Genomic DNA, 21,245 nt, shown 5'->3' with positions numbered 1-21,245 from the left:
CATGTTTGTTATTTTTTAAAGAAAAAAAAAAAAACAAGACTTTAGTATCACTTGGCACCAAAAGCACGACTAGTTAATTTTAGGTGTATAAAGGGGGGCATACACTATACAATCTGTAGAATCCCTTTAGATTTACCTAAACTATAAAATAAGAGGACACATCCCCTGTATGTATCCAATCAAACAGGCCCTTGCACTACCTAGTTGATGTAGATCTAAAGGCAATTGAACAATCAGATTGAATAGTGTATGGTGAACTTTATAGACTTCCAGGGCATACTTCTCCTACTTCCAGTACAACAACTCTGCTCCACATTATAGACTGTTATGTGATTTACCAGCTCCCTGCATACTCTGCAAGAAGAAGGTAAGGTACTAAACTATCCATCAGCAAAAGACACTGGCTGTGTATTGAGGGAAAACCATGCTCACTAATAATGACTACATTAGAGAAGCTTGTAACTACAGGTGGGTGAGAGCAGGCTCTTGGAGGTGGGGTTTGCAAGGTGTGTTTTAATGGGGTAAGCTGCTGAAGTACTGTAGGACGGAAACCAGGAAGTCAGAGGAGTTTTCTATAGAAGAAACTGGAGGCTGAGGCGAGCTTGCCCTAGAATACAGGTGCATCTTTTTATTTTCTGCAACAGAGGTCCATTATTGGTATATTGCCTCATAGGAAAGCTGGAATTTATAAAAAAAATAAATAAATAACATAGCCTTAAAGTAGAGCTATAGGCATTTTTTCCATTTTGGATAGAGTAAGAGAGAGTTAAGACTCCTTTCAGATGTTTTTTTTTCGCCATGTGTCCCATTGCGAAGATTTCCCTTCGCTTCCTGTCCCATAGCCAAACAGGAAGTGAGAGGAAATCCCTGCAAACTAAAGGAATCTTTTGGGGACCCCCAGGTCAGCAGAACTAGCGTCTCCTTTGGAAGAGTTCCCTTTGATTACTTTTCTGGGGATGCCCCAAAATGTTGGATTTTTTTTACTATTACTTTCAATGAAAATGGTAAACAGGACAAATAGAGAAGGTGAATCTCCTCCTTAACGGGAGCACAGACAGCAATAAAAACTGACAAGTGTTCTCATCCCTCTCCACTCCACATCCAAAACTGAAAAAAAAAATGTTTTGCCCTTTGGTTCTACACTAAGCATAGAATATAGTGCTAGAAATCCCATGCAGCACCTGCAGCTTTTATGTCCCTGAATTATGGGTGTATAACATAATTTGTAACATGCTCCAGAAGATGAACCTATGATTTAAGTGGGCTTCAATGCCCAGGAGGCGGTGCAGCTCGTCATGTGACCAATGTGACTGCATGAGCACGCTCTCAGCACCCAGCCTCAAGCCGCTGTGGATACATAGGTGTGGTGACTGGGCTTTTTTATTTTATTTTATTTTTTTTATGCCACTTATATGCATTTACACAGTCAACAAGAGGTTGACCTGGAAAAAAAAAACAGGCAGCACATAAAAGTATTCAATGAGTTACTAATTTATGAAGTAAGTACAGCAACTGTGTTCAATTAAAATTCACTTAATTTACCATAAACTGAATTCAGTCTAATCATACAAACCAAGCACCCATGGCTCCATAAAGCTGGTTTTGTTTCAATTCCTCTGTTAGGCCCCTTTCATACTTGCTGCTCCGTCGGCGGACTCCGTTTTTCTCAGCTGGGGATCGATCCGCCGATCCCCCGCTGAGCAGGCGGATGGCAGCTCTGTCTCCGTGCTGTGTGCAGAGACAGAGCTGTCAGGTCCCCGCTCTTCTCTATGGGGGAATCTGATGAGAACGGACCGTCTGTTCTCATCCGATAACAGTGTTTTTAACATCAGCAAGGATGGGGTTTTGACATCATTAGCAGATGTGATTCGGGATCACTATATTATAGACAAAATTTGTAGTTTTTGATGAACTACAGCAGGGTTTCTCAACTAGGATTCCTTCAGAGGTTGCTAGGGGGTCCTTGAGCAACGAGCATTTTCTGCCTTTCTGATAAGTTCCCACTGACAGCATTGATCCTTTTTGCAATCTGTAATGGGGTCATTCTTCCTAATAACCACTGATCACACTAATGTATCAAGAGTTATAGATAACAGTAACTTTTAGCAGGGGTTCCATGGGACCCGAAAGTTATTTCAAGGGTTTCGCTGTGCTGAAACAGTTGAGAGAGCCTACACCAGGGCTGCTGTTAGAAATCGCGGGGCTTCGTAAAGACTACCTGGCAGGGCCCCCCCAAGAAAATATTAAAGATATATTTAGCTAAAATTACAACAAAATCACTATTATCAGACACAAATACAACATAACTCACATAATTCCTGCTAAATCTAAAAGAAAAAAACTATGTGAATAAAAAAAAATTAAGATGAGATGAAACAATATACAGGCTGAGCAGTTGGAGCTCCGGGATCAGAGAGACAGCAGGAGAGAAACAAAGTCACAGATAAACTCAGGAGCAGAGCTAACATTAGAGCCACTGCTGGGAGAATTTGATTTTCAGATTGAAGGATGATAGTGGGAGACACCAATGACTCATATTTAAAACCTCTAAAGGGGATGGAATATCCAAACCCCTGGTAAGCATTAGTAAGTAATTACCCACTAGGAATTTTTTTTTTTTTCATTTCCTTAATGGATAATTACATGTTACAGCATAACTGCATTAAGTAATTATTGCTTCTCTGTTCATGTCCTCTTGTACAAAGAGTATCTGAAGTTCACAAGGAGAATTTGTAGTTATGCCCTGCAGGTTGGATACTGCAGCATGATAACAGATACTTTTAGCATGTGTAACACTACCCCCGAAGGAGCCGCTTGAGTATTTTGGTTCTGTATTCTGCCTCTCAACCCCAATAAACAGTTTCAGCCCCTCTGGCACATCTGGTACTAAAGTTATTGCAAACATACCAGTAAACAGACACCAGTTATAGTGAAAGCAGTTAAATCTGGTTTTTACTGAAATATAAAAGCAGTCATGTGCATTAACATAGACACATAACATGTAAAGATTTTACCTTTTGATGAATAGTCTCTGGAAATAAGAACAGCAAAGAACACAATTGGAAGCAACACATGTGTATTTGCACATATATATTGAACATTTGTGCAGGTCAATAAAGTTGATTTTTATTGGGATCTATGAGCACAGGTCAAAGAAGGGCAGAGGGATGACAATATGTATATCAGGCCACTCCCGTCAATACCTCCACACCACAGTCCCAGAAACTGCTAGAACTCTGTTTCTAACTGACTCCCAACAATAGAGTCCTGAATGTAGCTGTGGGTCCCACAAAGCACCTACAGGACCAATCCCTTGAGGGGAAACAGGTTGTAGTCTTTTTGAAAGAGGAAGGCCTTATGTCTTCCGCTTGCTCTGTGTTGGTCCACTTGGTGTCCTGATGGCAAAGTAAACAAGGTTGTCTGTAAGCAGTGTCCTTGTGTCCTGCAAATGGGCAAGTGCCCGCTCACAAATCCTGCGGTCAAGGCCAAGTGAGATGTCCTGGAACAAGGCAGGCTCTTTGGGTCACCCAACTGGTTACCTCACCTCTGGAGCACTTCATACCATCAGTACAGGTGACTCTGGAGATGGGCTGAAGATCGCCATCTCAGACAGGATGTACCCCGACTGGCCGTGGATGCCTGGAAGGACGATATGCCTATCCAGGAGGCAACACCTCTCTCCAAGGTCTGGTCTTCTCCGTTGCCTAATGGTTTTCTCCCTAGCCCCAGGCAGAGAAGACTTTTCTTTTAATCCTGAGGGCAGCTGGTCTGTGTAATTTTGTCCCCATCGAAAGCTAGTGGGCTAGTCCATACCCTTGAAAAAGTCATGTGTTTTAGTGACGCAGCACGTCGGGAGGAACCGGGTGATGTCACTTCCGGTCGGAAGTTCGGAATCTTCACGCCGCTTACTGTGGGGGCCAAGCGGTCCGTATTCATATGCATCTTATTCAACTTTATTGTAAGTTATCAATATTTTTCCATTAAAAATATCCTTATATACTACACCATGAACCCCCTGTTTATTATTTTTTATGAGTGAACTACTAAGGGGACATACATCTCCAAAACGTTTGGCTATTTGTTATCATGTTTTGGATCACTACCATTTGCTTCTTTACCATCAATATTTTCTGCACTTGCACATGCACTTTTATATGGAATCTTTATTGATTATCTTTACATGAACATTTAATTTAAGATATATTTATTTTTCACTCAGATTTTTTGCACGGTTTCTTTGATATTGATTATTACTTTATTAATATTAAATGATTGTGTTATATTTGTGTGGTATATTTTCTGAGCAGGGTTCCACACAGTATATTCTGGAATTAGTGCCAATTTATTCATAGTTTTTTACTTCCATAAAAAATGGAACCTTTTTCCATAACCTTTTAGAACGAGCTGTGTCAAAGTAAGGGCAGGGCCTATGCTTGGACCAGTGTAAGTATGTATGTGCCATACCTGTGAGATCCCTGTGGAAGCTGGAAATAACTGAAGAAGTTACAACTACACTAGTAGTAGGCACTTCTGGGACCTGTTTCAACTGGCTACCCTGCTTCTTATTGATTAGAGGAGGTCACTTTCTTGAATGGTGCCCACATTGCATTTTCTCAATAAATACAGTGTTCTCTGCTGCGACGAGGTGAAGATTGTGACATTTCTGCCTCTCCATCTTGTGAATCGGAGATCATTCACTGAGAAAATGCAAAGCATTCCCTGAATGGCACCTATGCCAAGCAAGCGACCTCCTGTGTTCACAATGCAGCAGGACAGCTGCTCAGCATGGGACCTGGAAGCTAGTGGAGTTCACTGTAGTAGCAGCAGTGTCTAATAAAGTTATTTCCAACTTCCACGGAGATCCCACAGGTATGGCACATACAAACATACATTGGTTCAAGCTGGACCAATGTAGCTCTGTAAAAACTGCCATACTTAAACTTCAGCTTTAAGGAGGAACTGCACTCTTAAAGCTGTGCCCAAAAAGGCCAGGGAGATGGCAAAGGACTGGTCACCAGTATTGCCTGTAGACTCCCTGCAGCTGATGTTTCCCCATATTGACTTACCAATTACCATGTCTTTTTCTGCACTGCATCTCTGGTGGATGTGGCCATCTTAGTAGAAGCAGGGCTTTGCTTCCTCGTCAGAGTTTCCAGCAAAGACAACAGTAACCAACATAGGAAAAATTAATATGTACAAATTGTATTACTTTGTTCCCTCTCCACTCTGTACAGCTGCCACCAGTTAAAAAAAAAAATAAAAAACACAAACCCTGATATGCTCTGAAATTGCTGTAGCCACAGAGGACTTTCTACCTGCCCCTATGTGACAGTGCTAGGCCAATAATCCAAGAACCAGTGTACTCGGATGAGAGGAAGGGGGTAAAGGAAAGAGTATGTGCCACAGGGGAACTTGGGTCTGGAGCTTTTCCCTATATGCTATATCCACGCTATTGTTATATAGTTAAATTACATCTTGACTTGCGGATATGTGTAGCTCTTTAAATTACTAGAACTGTAGAAGGGCACTTAGGATCTTCAGTAGTTATGGTTATACGTTTGTGAGGTTCAGGATCATAGTTTCTTTAAAACTATCCTACTAGGTACTTGTCAGTTGGTCTATAGTTGTTTTCCATGAAAGCAAGCTAGGGTGGCTCGGTTTACATACAGTAGTGTGGAAAAGCAGCAAATGCTTTACGTTGAAATCGTAAAGCAAATCGCAGGGCGTGTCAACGTTGAGTTACATTAAGGACACCCCAAAAATGGTTTGCAAAACGCAGTGCGATTGACAGAAGCAGTTTGCCTTGGGTGTTTACCGTGCAGGGGAAAAAAGGGTCCTTCACCTTTTTGTGCGCATTTGGTCTGATTTGGGACATACAATTAAATGGCTCAAATAGCACCGCACAGACATCGCGTGTGATTTGAATAGGAATGCAGTGCAATTCCAATTTGAATCACAAATGGTGTCCAGCACCACATTTACCTGCACCTAGCCTTAAGCTGAATAAATGTATACTTTTACTAACTACATGGAATTATTTAAATTTAATATTGGTTCAGGATTTGTGTGTTTGATCCAAAACAAAAACCAGAATATGCAAGTACAGTCTTTAACTCTGCACCCTGTTAAACAACTTGAACACAGAATACGCAACAGGAGTTATTTAGGAAACTGATGGCTGTAATATAATACTGAAACAGTCAGAATAGTGATTACAGTATATGCTTTAACCATGCTAGCATTTTGTTCACCAACATTAGAATCATTGAATTACTTGTACTGCATAAACATGTTACAACAGAAGGTGGACCATGGATACCATGGGATGAGGAAATTCATTCCATCAATCAACCACTGAATCCCAATCCACAATGTTTTTGACCGTGGATTCATTTTTTCTTTTTATTTATTTATTTATTTATTTATTTTGATCTGTTGTTCACATTTAAAATAGAAGAAGAGTATTTGCACCCCACTCCAAGAAGTGAATTGTTTTGAAGGTCCATGGCAGGTACATAGTCTGTGGGTGAGCCTCCCAGATGTCAGAATGTGGGAAGTCAATCAGAATATGATTGATGACATTGTGTGACATAATAGTTTGTAATTATGGAGGAAAAGAGATTTCACATACAGAAAGGCTTATGTACAAAAGAGACCCACAGAAGTTAGTTCTGTCCAATGCTGTAGGTTTTTTTTTTTTTTTTTTTAAAGAAGGCTGGATGTTTTCTAAAGTGGAAATTCACCCATTAGGGGAAATTCCACATTTCTGCCTCATCCCCCACCCCTCTCCCACTTTTAGCAACTTTTGTTTTGTTAGGGGGGAGAAGAGAGAGTAGGTACCAGGTTTTGGCAGCAGATCCCACGTCTGTCTAGATTTCCTATCTTTATTTTTTTTGCTTCCTCTTGAACAGCTGTGGGTTTAGTGTTCTGTGGATGCAAGTCTTCTTTTTCTCTCTTCCTTCTTTTTTCTTATTCATGGAAGTCTGCCATGTTGTTCTCTTGTTGACAATCAGCATTGATGGTTTGCAACCTTGTGCTCAATTAACGGCATTTAGTAATCAGCTTTGGTTTTGCACTTTACTATTTAGGCAGCATCTTGACATGTACTCACATAGTTATGACTAAACGAATGTAATTTCCTGAAACGCGTCGACTGTGTTTTGTCCCCTGTCTCTGATTTGTCTTTATGGATTGTTTTAATTGGTTGGATCTTCAATAAATGGATTTTATTGCTTCATACCTTCAAACTGGAGTGCGGTTGCCTATCTCTATTTATGCAAGTCTTGCATACCCAAGCTTTTTGCTCTCTAAACCACCTTAAGTCCCAGAGTGTTTGTGTCAGTTCAGTGTTTTGAAGTCTACTCCAATGTGTTATATATGCATTTTTATTTATTCAATTTGGTAGCAAATTTGCATATATGCTTGTATTTCCTTCTGTTATATTGGGTATAAATAGTAAAAATGGGAAAAAAATTATCTTCCTGCAGTTGTTTCTAATGTAATGTTTACATAATTTGAAAACCTCTTGAATGCTTGACGAATGCAGCCCCCCTCAGAGAAATTCACATCTAAGCTAGTTCTGAGGAAGGGGGTGTGCCCTTGAAATGTGTTAGATTGCCAATAAAGCTTTGTGTTTTTTTGAGCACGTGTATCCTGCACTACATGGCATCTTCTGGTCTACATGCTCTTTTTATGTTGCACTTTTGTGAGTATCCATTTTTTATTGTCTGCCTGCTTTTTTTTTTCCCCACAATCAGCTGTTAAGAATGCGGCGGCCGGCTTCCTGGCCTGCTGCTTGGCAACCAGCATTGTCAAAAAAACAGCCTGGGGGTTCCCTGACCCCCCTAGGCTGTTTATTGACAAATCCTGGTCTGCTCCTTAGCAACCTAGCTTAATGCGGTAATTACCGCTAAATCTAAATAATACCGCATTCGGTATTTACCGGTAAATTCTTAGTGAATTGTGAGACGTGAGTCACTTTGGGCGGGGTGGCTCGTTGAACCCAGCTTACCTTAGCGAGGTTGGGAAACTCTTGTTTCAGCTCCCCATGCCCCTCTTATGTGTAAGTTACCGAGAAAATGATGGACAACTACTTAATGGATGCTGGATTACTTCAAATGGGACAGTAATATTTAACAACCATATCCCTAAAGAAATATATGAAGATTGAATCCCACTTTACACTGTAAGACTCATAGCAGATGGTAATCTCATCAGCTAAAGCCACCTGGCAAGTCTGACCTGGAATGAGACCTCTAAGTGTCCAGGTGGCTAGTTGTTTAACTTAATGTTTATAGTGTTAATTATATTTTTGTATACAGTTGCATTTGCATAGGATTGTGTGATCAGCCTCACCTGAGTGTGTATTGTATAAACACCCTTTATTCTTGTTTAATAAAGAGCTCCAGTTTTGCAGCTGAGCTAGTCCTGTCTAGTTCTTGGTTGCAATATGCGACTATAATATCTGATATCTATGTTCAGACTTGAGGAAGCAGTATACTGACGGAAGCACTCAAGCGGAGTGTGGAACGGTTCCGTCACATTGGTGGCAAGCGGTGAGATGATTCCTGCAGTCTGGGACATCCAAACCTCCTGCTGGATCCAAGGGTCGGATAGCAGAATAGGAAAGGTACAGATAACAGCTGCCAGGGAAGAAGAATTTGGAAGGAGGTTGCGAGAGATGTGGATACTGCACAGGGGACCAGTGTGAATACAGGTCCTGCTGGGATAGTATGATTCTGTCCGCTGGGAACATTGGAAGAAAATGCTAGCCTGTGAGCAGCAACACCAGGGAAAAATTCTCCCCTCCATCCAGGAAAGGTACTGATCGCAGTACGAAGTGTGAATGCTGTTTTTGGGGAAACAACTGCGCAAGGAATGAAAAAATTAGTTAAGCAGGCTGGTCCAGGCAGAGATATGGTTGGATGAGAGCTACAGAGCCCTCCACTGGTATGTAGCCCAAGTGTGCCTGTGGACAGCGGACAACAGCCCAATGGAAGGCTTTGGCAATAGTGGCCTGGGGCTGTTATTAGAGAGGCTGTCGAAGGACCCTGACTTTAGGAGTGATCTGGAATGGTGTTTGGAGGAAATCTTGGAATGCAGAGAACAGATGCTGAATGTCTCGGAAGTGCTCTGGGCACTGGAAGATTTGAAGTTTCTAGCCAATCAGGAATAGGAGCTGGAGATCGCCTACAGACGGCTGCTAGACTCTGCTCAGCAGCAGGTCTGGGCTCCCTTTGCCTGGGATTAACCAGAAGTACCAGCCGACAGTCCTAAAATCCCAGCTGAAGTGTCAGGTATGGGGCAGAGTAACCGTGTGCTTTGCCTATCTCCCCCCGCAGCTATGGAAGCGGAGGACTTTTGGCAAGTGCTGACTCACCTTGATGATCAAGTTTCTGCACATGACGATCTTGGATGGAGGAATGCATCTGTCCAGCAGCCGGATGAGGGTACAGGAGATGTAGAAGTCAGCTCATCTCTCCAGCCACAGATCACAGAAAGCATGGAGTTAATTGATTTTTCATTGGGGGATGTAACATTTACTGAACTTTCAACTGAAGTCCCAACAACCGGGCAGAGCTCTGCTAGCCTCTGCCCAGCACCGGTAACCTCTTCTGTGTTTTAGGGACAGAAGATGGTGAACCTCTATCCCCAGACACCAGTTCCAGAAACTGGGGATTTAAGATTTTTTTGCTGAGAAGGAACAACCCAGTGAGCCTACAGCAGAAAAGCGTGCATCCAGGCATAGAGCTGCTGACCTCTGCCTGCAACAAACGGTGACCCTGGAGGATTTTTGCAAGGCCACTGACTTTTACTTTTCAGCTTAACCACTGGCATCAGGGCAGAACATCACTGAGCTTTGCCCAGCACCAACAGCAGCTTCAGGCTTCCTAAGAGAAAAGGCAGCTGGTCTTTCTCCCACACTACTGACGGGGACATGGGACTTACCAACAGCAGCATCTGAGGAGTTACCACAAACTTCTCCAGCTGGAGCACTGGCAGTCAGACAGAGGGTCCAAGACCTTTGCCCCACACCTGCGGCAGTTCTGGAGGCCCAGCGTGAGAAGGAGATGGTTACTTCCCAGCAGAAGATCAAAATCCAGGGGGAAAAGAGAGAGGAGGTTGTCGTTCTCTCTCCCCAACAGTCAGCTAGAGTGAAGGAAACTGTCTTCCCTCCCCAGCAAGGATCCATGCACCTGGGAGACAGCGACAGAAAAATATCATCATCCCAGCAGCCGCAGCCAGATGAGGGTACAGGAGATGGAGCAGACAGCTCATCTCCCCAACGGCAGCTACACTGTTTTGGAGAGAGCGTGCGGCAGATCCACAGTCTGGGAGTGGAAGAAGCCAGCAGACCCGCAGTCTGGGAGTGGAAGAAGCCGGCCTCCCTCCCCAACAGTTAGCCAGAGTGGATGATGTGAGGTCCCTAGCTGAAGTGAAACAGGGCAGAGCGGCGCTGGCCTTTGCCCTCAACTAACAAAAGATGGATTTTCTGTGGAAGTGGATAGGACTGCGATCTCCACTGACACAACCCCAGAAAAAGGTCTGGCATTGGAACAGGAGGATATCAACCTTGCTCTGCAAGCACTAGGGGATTTACATCTAGAAAAAGTGGATAGGACTACAGTATCTACCTGTATACCCCAGGGATGCTGGGCAGTCGGCCCAGATCCCCACCAGCATGACGGGAGTGAGACCAGCCACCCTGTCTTCTCTCCAGTGGCTAAAAGGCCTCCAGGGAAAAGGGCCAGTTTGCAATTCTCCCTAGCTACGGGTATGTTCTATTAGAGAGGCAGAGGTTGGCTTGGTGAGTAATGCTCTGGTTTGGGACAATTTGTTTGGGGTACTGGGTGGGTACTGACATTGGGAACTGGAACCACAGACTAACTTGAAGTCAACATCTGGGGTCTCCTCCTGTGTTAGTCTCCTTCCAAAAGTGGAGATATGTGATGGAAGTCACTTTGGGTGGTGGGTGGCTTGGGGAACCCAACTTACCTTAGCGAGGTCTGGAAATTCTTGTTTCAGCTCCCCATGCCCCTCTATGTGTAAGTCACCCTGTGTCTATTAGGGGCACAGGGTGACTGAGAAAATTATGGACAACTACCTAATGGACACTGGATTACTTCAGATGGGACAGTGATATTTAACAACCATATCCCTCAAGAAATATATGAAGATTCAATCCCACTTTACACTGTAAGACTCATAGCAGGAAAGACACCTGTCTTTCACCCATTGTTAATTGTGCTAATTAACACACCTAACTCTCTGCTAAAAAACTATTGTGAGGATGTATTTATACTTGTAATAACGTGTATTGTACTTTTGTGAGCTTGATGTCTGTCTGCAAATCTGACCTAATATGAGACCTCTGAGTGTACAGGTGGCTATTTGTTTAACCTAATGTTTATAGTGCTAATTATATTTCTGTAATATAAATGGGTACTAATATTTATAGGTAAAGTTGATCCAGGGAATATCCGATTGCCTCTTTTTGGGATCAGGAAGGAATTTTCCCCCTGCTGTAGCAAATAGGATCATGCTTTGCTGGGTTTTTTTTCACCTTCCTCTGGATCAACTGCAGGTATCAGATTGTGTATATGGGATTGTATGGTTGGGTTTTCATTACTGTTTTTTGTTTTTTATTGATTGAGCCAGATGGACTTGTGTCTTTTTTCAAGCTGACTAACTATGTAACGTATGTTACACGTATGTATACAGTTGCGTTTGCATATGATAATATGATCAGCCTCACCTGAGTGTATAGTGTATAAAAAGCCTCTATTCTTGCTAAATAAAGAGTTCCAGTTTTTCAGCTGAGCTAGTCCTGTCTAGTTCTTGGTTGCAATATGTGGCTATAATATTCAGACTGGAGGAAGCGGTATACTGATGGAAGCACTCAAGCAGAGTGTGGGACGGTTCCCTCACAAAATTAGCTTTCACAACTGATTTACCGCATGCAGTATTTTACTGCAATTTATTTGCCGTTATTTATCTCTTAGTGAGTTGACCCCCTATGTTGGTTAAAAAAAAAGGCACAAAGAAAAGAGGGGAGGGAGGAGAAAAGAGAAGAAAAGAAGAAAAGAAAAGGATCCGATCCATCCTGAAGCTCCCCACCAAACACATCTCTAATTGCCATTTAACATCCAGTCCTTGTAAATAGGATATGGAAGCTCTGGCTTTCTTATCAAATAGTGCTTCTTTATCCCGCAGGATGCTTACAATTTTTCATTAAGCATAATCCAGGTAAATTTTGTGCTTCATCAGGCCCAAGTTGACTACAGGGCTCTTCCAAGCTGTTTCAGTGGTTATCTTGGCCGCTAAGTAGGATCTGCGTATGTCTCGGAATGCTATCTACTGGTATTTTCAACAGCACAATCCGAGCATCTCTAACCCTATTAACCCTTGTAACATAATATATCAATGGGTGGAAATGTCCCCAGAACCGTCTAACCTTAGGGCATGTCTTCCAAATATGAAGGGGTGTCCCCACCTGTCCACAACCCTGAAAGCATGAGGATGAAGAGCCTAAAAACATTTTTGAGAGATGTTCTGCTACTAAATACCACCTAGAGTAAACCTTAAAGCCGGCCTCTACCAGTGCTACATTCATAATACCCTTATGAATACGAGCGTTCCAGGTTTGGCAATCCGCATCATCAGGGTCTAAGTTAAGATCCTTCTCCCATGCCAGCTAATAGGGCAATTTGAAGGACGGGACAACAAATAGGCTGTACAGCATTGAAATGCACCCCTTTGCAATGTGGCTTGAAAACATCTATTCTCAAGTATCGTTTGTGTGGCAAGGTCAGCGCTCGGTTTTTGAAGAGAGCATAGGTAATGTAGAATTTTGTTGTAAATGAAAATTTTTCAGAGGGTGGCATCTTTAAATGCTGCACAAAATATGAAGAGGGGTATATGCCATTGTGATCAAAAAATTGGCCTATCCATTATAATCCCTTGTCCACCCACCATAGAAACTGATGAGATTGTAGGCCTGGAGGAAATAAGGGGTTGCTAAAGAGGGGTGCAACCGGGATATGGGAGGAGCGAAGGGGCCACATCCTACAGGGAAGATTCCCATAAGCCTATGGAATGAGAAAGAGTTGGGCTCAAAAGAGCTTTACAATGTCTGCAAGGGAGCCAAAGCACTGGTTCTATAGGTAGAGGGGAGCAGTCTTGGGCCTCTAAAGACACCCAGTCCAGCCTATAATAGGAACAGTGTAACCTGGCACATTTGGATCAACTGCGCTGCCACATAGTGTTTACAGAAGTCCAGAACTTCCAGGCCTACCAAATCCTTAGGAGATGAAAACAGACAACCCTATCTAGTACCTGACACAATTGTAAATGGGTCTGATTTATGGCCTTTCAACATAATTTAAGTGGAAGGTTTGCTATAAAGAGACTGAAGAAAAGCCACACATATTGACCCCAAATTCCATTTAGACATATGAAAAGCATTTGACTCCCTGTCCTGGCCCTAACTTTTTCACATTCTAGAGATGACATCATCCCCCCTTCTGTCTCCCTTCCCATCCCAAGAGGAATTATGGAGAGGAATCAAATCAATAGTGCGACGCACCTGATCTGCCGCCTATCTATGCAGAAGAAAACCAACCTAAATCGAATGAATGTAATGATCCAAGGACTGCAAGTAGTTGGCAAACATTTTTGTAAATAATTTTAAATCATTATTCATGAGCGATATTGGTCTATAATTTAGCAACCTTACTAGAATCCTTAAGAGGTTTAGGGATCAAAGTGTAGCACTACCCTGTAGGGGTTGTAAGTGACAAGGTTCTCCACTTCTGCACAGCCAGGCACACCACAGCTTCAGCTTTCATCCAAACACAGTAAACAGTCCTTGAGTTTTGTTTTGTGTTTTTATTAGGGGTAATGACTTGGATGGGGATAAGAATTATGTGATGCCCAACTTGAAAGTAAAAAAACCAGGGACAACTTCCTCCCTATTTACAGCTTCAATTGATTCTTTCCCCTTTACTCTGTACAACTACAATAGATTCCTCCTTTAGTAACTAACAGTGTCTGTTAGATCAGCAACGGCCCCTTACAGGCTAGGAACTCTCAGTAATGTTAAAAGAAATATTTCCGCGCTAAAATTAGGACAAGGTAAAGACAGTGAATGAATACAAGCAGCTAGCACCAAAATCAACTAACAGTGATCCATAAACATAATCCTTCCAAAAGTGCAGTGCTATAAATAAATGAAAAATTCGGAATATTTGTGAAACAAAAGGTAAAACCACAAAAAACATAAAAGGGGTAGTGTCCAAAATAATGAATAAAGTCCCAAAAAGTGGTGCAAATGAAAATAAATCCACATGCAGGGTGTTGATAAAAACAATCCTTTCGGTGACACCAGGGAAAAGTGCAAAATGGGGACACCTCTGTGCACAAATATCGCAAGCAGCTTACCAGAACTCCATGGCTACTCAATTGAATGAGACAGCCTCTCCCAGCAAGATGTTATACTAGTGTCATCAGTGGATGTCAAACTCAGGCACTTCTTAATTACTCCGTCATACATAAATGGATATATGGAAAGAATAGAGGCCCATAGCGTAATCCCGTAACACATATAAATCCAATTTATTTAAAAAACTACTCACAATAAGAAGGCATAAAATGGCATATAAAGTAGGCTGTTCGTGGATCGAGTCGCGGCGTCCCGCGGGTATCCAAAGCAGCGTGGAACAGTATGTAAGCAGCCGGCTTTGTAAGGGGGCGTGTGGACGTTACGTCTGGAGTCGCCAACGTTTCGTCATCAAAAGACGTCGTCAGTTTTTTAAATAAATTGGATTTATGTGTTACGGGATTACGCTATGGGCCTCTATTCTTTCCAACCTATACTTTCCAACACTTCAAAAATATTTTTTAAGGTCATCTTTTTTTTCCTGCATGTCCAGAAAGCCATTTTAGGCGGGGCATGTACTTTAATTAGGGACGGGGCATTCATTTATTTTGGGTGTAGTTCTACAAGGCGTCCCATTAACATATTTATTTGTTGGAGGAAGCTTTCCTTGTCTCCAAAGTTTACTGTTTAAATTTTGTGACGTGTCGAATGGCGGGGAGAGATTCTGCTGTAGCGTTAGTGATCACATCACTTGGGACCCAGGACATCCCATGAGAGATTTGGAGTACATTCTCTGAGTGCCCAGGGCTAGCGATTATACTGCATGTACAGTGCCTTGCGAAAGTATTCGGCCCCCTTGAACTTTGCAACCTTTTGCCACATTTCAGGCTTCAAACATAAAGATATAAAACTGTAATTTTTTGTGAAGAAACAACAATTTGGACATAATCATGAAGTGGAACGAAATTTATTGGATATTTCAAACTTTGTTAACAAATAAAAAACTGAAAAATTGGGCGTGCAAAATTATTCAGCCCCTTTATTTTCAGTGCAGCAAACTCTCTCCAGAAGTTCAGTGAGGATCTCTGAATGATCCAATGTTGACCTAAATGACTAATGATGATAAATAGAATCCACCTGTGTGTAATCATGTCTCCGTATAAATGCACCTGCACTGTGATAGTCTCAGAGGTCCGTTTAAAGCGCAGAGAGCATCATGAAGAACAAGGAACACACCAGGCAGGTCCGAGATACTGTTGTGGAGAAGTTTAAAGCCGGATTTGGATACAAAAAGATTTCCCAAGCTTTAAACATCCCAAGGAGCACTGTGCAAGCGATAATATTGAAATGGAAGGAGTATCAGACCACTGCAAATCTACAAAGACCTGGCCGTCCCTCTAAACTTTCAGCTCATACAAGGAGAAGACTGATCAGAGATGCAGCCAAGAGGCCCATGATCACTCTGGATGAACTGCAGAGATCTACAGCTGAGGTGGGAGACTCTGTCCATAGGACAACAATCAGTCATATACTGCACAAATCTGGCCCTTATGGAAGAGTGGCAAGAAGAAAGCCATTTCTTAAAGATATCCATAAAAAGTGTCGTTTAAAGTTTCCCACTAGCCACCTGGGAGACACACCAAACATATGGAAGAAGGTGCTCTGGTCAGATGAAACCTAAATCGAACTTTTTGACAACAATGCAAAACGTTATGTTTGGCGTAAAAGCAACACAGCTCATCACCCTGAACACACCATCCCCACTGTCAAACATGGTGGTGGCAGCATCTTGGTTTAGGCCTGCTTTTCTTCAGCAGGGACAGGGAAGATGGTTAAAATTGATGGGAAGATGGATGGAGCCAAATACAGGAAGAAAACCTGATGGAGTCTGCAAAAGACCTGGGATTGGGACGGAGATTTGTCTTCCAACAAGACAATGATCCAAAACATAAAGCAAAATCTACAATGGAATGGTTCACAAATAAACATATCCAGGTGTTAGAATGGCCAAGTCAAAGTCCAGACCTGAATCCAATCGATAATCTGTGGAAAGAACTGAAAACTGCTGTTCACAAATGCTCTCCATCCAACCTCACTGAGCTCGAGCAGTTCTGCAAGAAGGAATGGGCAAATCTCGACTGATAGAGACATACCCCAAGCGACTTACAGCTGTAATCGCAGCAAAAGGTGGCGCTACAAAGTATTAAGTTAAGGGAGCTGAATAATTTTGCACGCCCAATTTTTCAGTTTTTTATTTGTTAAAAAAGTTTGAAATATCCAATAAATTTCGTTCCACTTCATGATTGTGTCCCACTTGTTGACTCTTCACAAAAAATTACAGTTTTATATCTTTATGTTTGAAGCCTGAAATGTAGCAAAAGGTCGCAAAGTTCAAGGGGGCCGAATACTTTCGCAAGACACTGTATATTATTGTCACTAGGACATTAGGATGCTATTTGAGGTATTATCATAATATGCATGAAGATGTGAAAAATTGCTAAAGTGAACATTTATACTGTGACTGTACATTTATATTACTTTCATGGTAATGCGAACATACAGATATTTATTTGGATTTATTATTGTAGCTTATTATAAACTATAATAATAAACCCAATAAAGTCACAGTATATATGGTGACTTTAGCAGTTTTTTTACATCTTCATACATATTAGGAACATCTCCATTGGCAGTCCTAGTGACAATAATAACCAATGAAATCTGTAATGTTGATCACTGACTACAAAGCCTTACATTGGCTGGTGGTGGAGATACTGATGTTCCCTAGATTTTAGTTAAGGGTGGAGGTGTGCACACCTCCGCCCTTAACTGAAATCCAGGGATCCTCAGGGTCTCCATATGGTCACATTTTGCTGCTTACCAGATCTGTTGCTTTAAGAGAACCTCCACCTGCTACACATTCACAACCTGGAATCCTCCACCGTGTGCTGCAGTCTCTCACAGGGTCTCTCTATGCAGCTTGAGCCTCGTACTTGCACCAGAACATGGACTGGGCACCATCAACTTCGAGGCTGGCCACACCTCCTCCCGGAGTCCAGCCTAATTAAAATGCATGCCTCAGCAGGCTCCACCTCGGGCATTTTCTGTAGGAGTGGGAGCGAGTGTTCTGATCTTCTGCTCCGCAGATCGGGACAGCTGGCAACTACAGAGGCCCCACCCCTCTCCACTGTACAAAGGAAAGTTACCTGCTAGCCGCAGGGAGATCCCGTGGCTGGCGGGCATCACTGCGATTATGGTAGTTCCACACTGCTGTAAAGGCTGTAGAGGTTTAAAGAAACGTCTCTTCTGAGCAGTAGCTGGAGAGATGTCCGCAAATATTTTGGACTTTGTGGCCCATTAAATGAATGGAAGAGGCCTCCCTTGCCTTTTGCATAGCGCTCTCCTTAACTTGTGTGGCTTCACAATTTATTATTATTATTATACAGGATTTATATAGCTCAAACTGTTGGCGCACAGCTTTACAACATGGGGGCAGACAGAACAGTTATAATACAATTCTATACAGGAATAATCAGAGGACCCTGCTCATTAGAGCCTACAATCTAGAAGAGAGGTTTAAATGATACAAAAGGAAATAACTGTGGTGTATGATCTGATGGAGAAAATGAAAGTACTGTTGTTGGGGGCAGAATAGAGAGAGTTTTTCAGGGATCATCTAAAAGCAAACTGAGTAGGAGATAGCTGGACAGATAGGGGTAGGGAGTTCCATACGATGAGAGAGGCTCTGGAAAAGTCCTGGAGGCAAGCATGGGAAGAGGTGATGATGGAGCTAGAGTGCAGGAGGTCTTGGGAGGAACAAAGAGAACGATTTGGTTGGTATTTTGAGACTAGGTTAGTGATGTAGCTGGGGGCCTGAGCTGTGGATGACTTTGTAAGTTGTTGTTAGTATTTTGAATTGAATTTGTTTGGCGAGTGGAATCCAGTGAAGAGAATGGCATAGAGGGGTAGCAGACACCGAACGGTTGGTAAGGTGGATGAGCCTGGCATCAGCATTCATGATGGACTAAAGGGGGGTAGCCTATGAAGAGGTAATCCTGTGAGGAGGGAGTTGCAAAATTTAAGACAGGAGCTGACCAGGGAGTGAACTAGGAGCTTTGTGGTGTCATTGGTTAGGAAGGGGCATGTTTTGGAAATGTTGCGGAGGTTGAGACAGCAAGCTTTGAAAAGAGATTGGACTCCAGGATTACATCTAGCACCCTGGCAAGTGGGGAACAGGCTGATAGTAGTGCTATCAATCTTGACAGAGAAATCAGGGTAAGAGGCATGTGGGGGAGGAAAAATTGAGCTTGGTTTTGGATAGATTGAGTTTGAGGAAGTGGTGTGACATCCAGGCTGATATGTCTGTTAGTCAACTAGTGCTATGTGGGGAGATTGAAAGAGTGAGTGAGGGGTAAAGAGATAGATTTAAGTGTCATCAGCATAGAGATGGTATTGGGAGCAATAGGAGGCAATTATGTCTCTTGGAGGGCCATTCGGATGAGAAGCTTTTTAAAGCTCTGTGAGAAAGATCAATTTACAACTTGTGTGCGCAGCCTATTGCATTAAGGTGTGCACCCCAAAGTTCCAACACAAATGCGAGTGTGTATGTACAGGTGCATCTCATAAAATTGGAATATCATCAAAAAGGTAATTTTATTTCAGTAATTTAATTCAAAAAGTGAAACTCATATATGTTTCAAGCATTTCTTTCTTTTAATTTTGAATATGACTTACAGCTAGTGAAAACCCAAAATTCAGTATCTCGGAAAATTAGAATATTACATAAAACCAATAAAAAAGGATTTTTAATACCAAAATGTTGGCTTACTGAAAAGTATGTCCAAGTATAGTATAGTATGCACTCAATACTTGTTCGGGGCTCCTTTTGCATGAATTACTGCATCAATGCGGCAAGGCATGGAGGCGATCAGCCTGTGGAACTGCTGAAGTGTTATGGAAGCCCAGGTTGCTTTGATAGCGGCCTTCAGCTCATCTGCATAGTTGGGTCTGGTGTCTCTCATCTTCCTCTTGACAATACCCCACAAATTCTCTTTTGGGTTTAGGTCAGGTAAGTTTGCTGGCCAATCAAGCACAGTGATACCATGATCAATAAACCAGGTATTGATACTTTTGGCAGTGTGGGCAGGTGCCAAGTCCTTCTAGAAAATTAAATCCGCATCTCCATAAAGCTGGTCAGCATAGGGAAGCATGAAGTGCTCTAGAATTTCCTGGTAGAGAGCTGCGCTAACTTTGGACTTGATAAAACACAGTGGACCAACATCATGCAACTTTGATTCTGTGCCTCTCCACTCTTCCTCCAGACTCTGGGACCTTGATTTCCAAATTAAAAATTTTCCACAGTCTGTGATGAGTTGGGGATCCTCTCCTCTCCTCTTCAATTTCTGTTTCAACTTCTATCCATCTATGGCCAACTTAAGAATAATTTACTATTACTGATAAAATGTTAATTCCAAGCTTTCCAAATATACCAAATATATATCTTTGTTCCTCTTTTCCAGGTTTTCGGTGGCCTGGTGTGGATATTAGTAGCTTCTACCACAGTTTTAATCCCATTACTTCAAGGATGGGTTATGTTTGTTTCAATCTTTTGCTTTGTGTTTACAACCATTCTGATTATCCTATACTGCATTGGAGTGCATGGTGGAAAATCTTCCTGGACAACTCTAGTAAGTTGAAAACTTTTATCATGTTACAAATGCATTATCTGTTTGTTTTGCCTTTAAATAATTTTGTCCCTTCCTCACTCTGTAGCTAAGGGATGCTCTTTGTAATTAGTCCCACCCTTTGTCACACTTTAGCCTCTATTCATCACATGTACTCTATTCTGCTGGAGATGCACACAAATTTGACTTATTTGATATTCATCTGCTATGATCTGTACAAAGTTTTGAATTAAAAATCTTTCTACAATTGGCAGGATGTAATTTGGTTCAAATCAATGTCTGCTAATTGTACGCAGACCATAAGTTCTATCTATCTTGCCACAAATGTATCGGATGTGTAAATCAGCCTTTTTCAACCAGGGTGCCTTGAAGTTTCTTCAGGGGTGCCATGGCAAAATGCCTAAAAATTGATTAAAAATTGTATACAAGCCAGCAGGTGGATCAAGCTTGCCTTTTATTACAAAAAGCCACGGGTTTTCATTAACCACCATTATGACCTTCTAGACACTGCATCCTAACAAACAATGATGTCAACAGTTGATCAAGAGGATGTCTGCTGCCTCCACATCATCCATGTTTGACCCTCCTCTGCCCCTCTCCCTCAGCACTGGGGTCACATTAGCTGACTGATGGAGAGAAATTGAGGGAGAAGAGAAACATAGGAATTCTAGTCAGTACCAGTGTGCAAAATTGTTTTTGCTTTGGAAGAATAAATCACCTCTAATGTTGTGTGTCCTATGTGTGGATGTTGGTGCATTATGTAAAACTATTAGAATAGCTTTTTACATTTTAGAATAGGGTGCCTTGAGACTGTCCATAATTTGAAAAGGTACCTTGAGATTGCCTACAATTTTAAAGGGTACCTTAACTGTATTTATAGTGAAAGAGACCCTAAGGAAAGATTGGGGGATGGCTCAAGGTGTCAGAGCCAAACACCAGAAAGGAAGGGAGGAAAGAACACAGAAAAATGGAGAAAGGAAAAAAGAAAAGGGGAAAGGGGAAGAGAAAGAAAAGGGGGGGGAGGGGGAAAGACGGGAGAAGGGGAAAAAAAAGAAAAAAAGGGGGAGGGGCAATGAAGAGAAAAAGGGGAGGAAACGAGAAACAAGAAAAAGGAGAAAAAGGGAGAAGAAAAGCCAGACAGGAAACAACGGAGGGCTGGTGGGATTTTTAAGAGGTACCGTAGC

The 21,245-nt window shown here is 42.2% G+C and overlaps 1 protein-coding gene across 1 annotated transcript in view; it reads left to right on the top strand.

Annotated features, from left to right (window-relative positions):
• The window catches only part of LOC309549638 (myelin and lymphocyte protein-like), a 61,270-nt gene that overhangs the window by 26,991 nt on the left and 13,034 nt on the right, over positions 1–21,245 (top strand). Inside the window, exon 2 of the mRNA XM_082250019.1 lies at positions 19,897–20,064. Coding sequence (XP_082106145.1) covers positions 19,897–20,064 — 168 coding nt within the window. The remainder of the gene's footprint in view (positions 1–19,896; positions 20,065–21,245) is intronic.

The sequence above is a fragment of the Pelophylax lessonae genome (assembly GCF_965119305.1).
Source record: "Pelophylax lessonae genome assembly, chromosome: 3".
Lineage (NCBI taxonomy): Eukaryota > Metazoa > Chordata > Amphibia > Anura > Ranidae > Pelophylax > Pelophylax lessonae.
The sequence above is the reverse complement of the archived record's forward strand: the minus strand, read 5'-3'. Positions and strand labels throughout refer to the sequence as shown.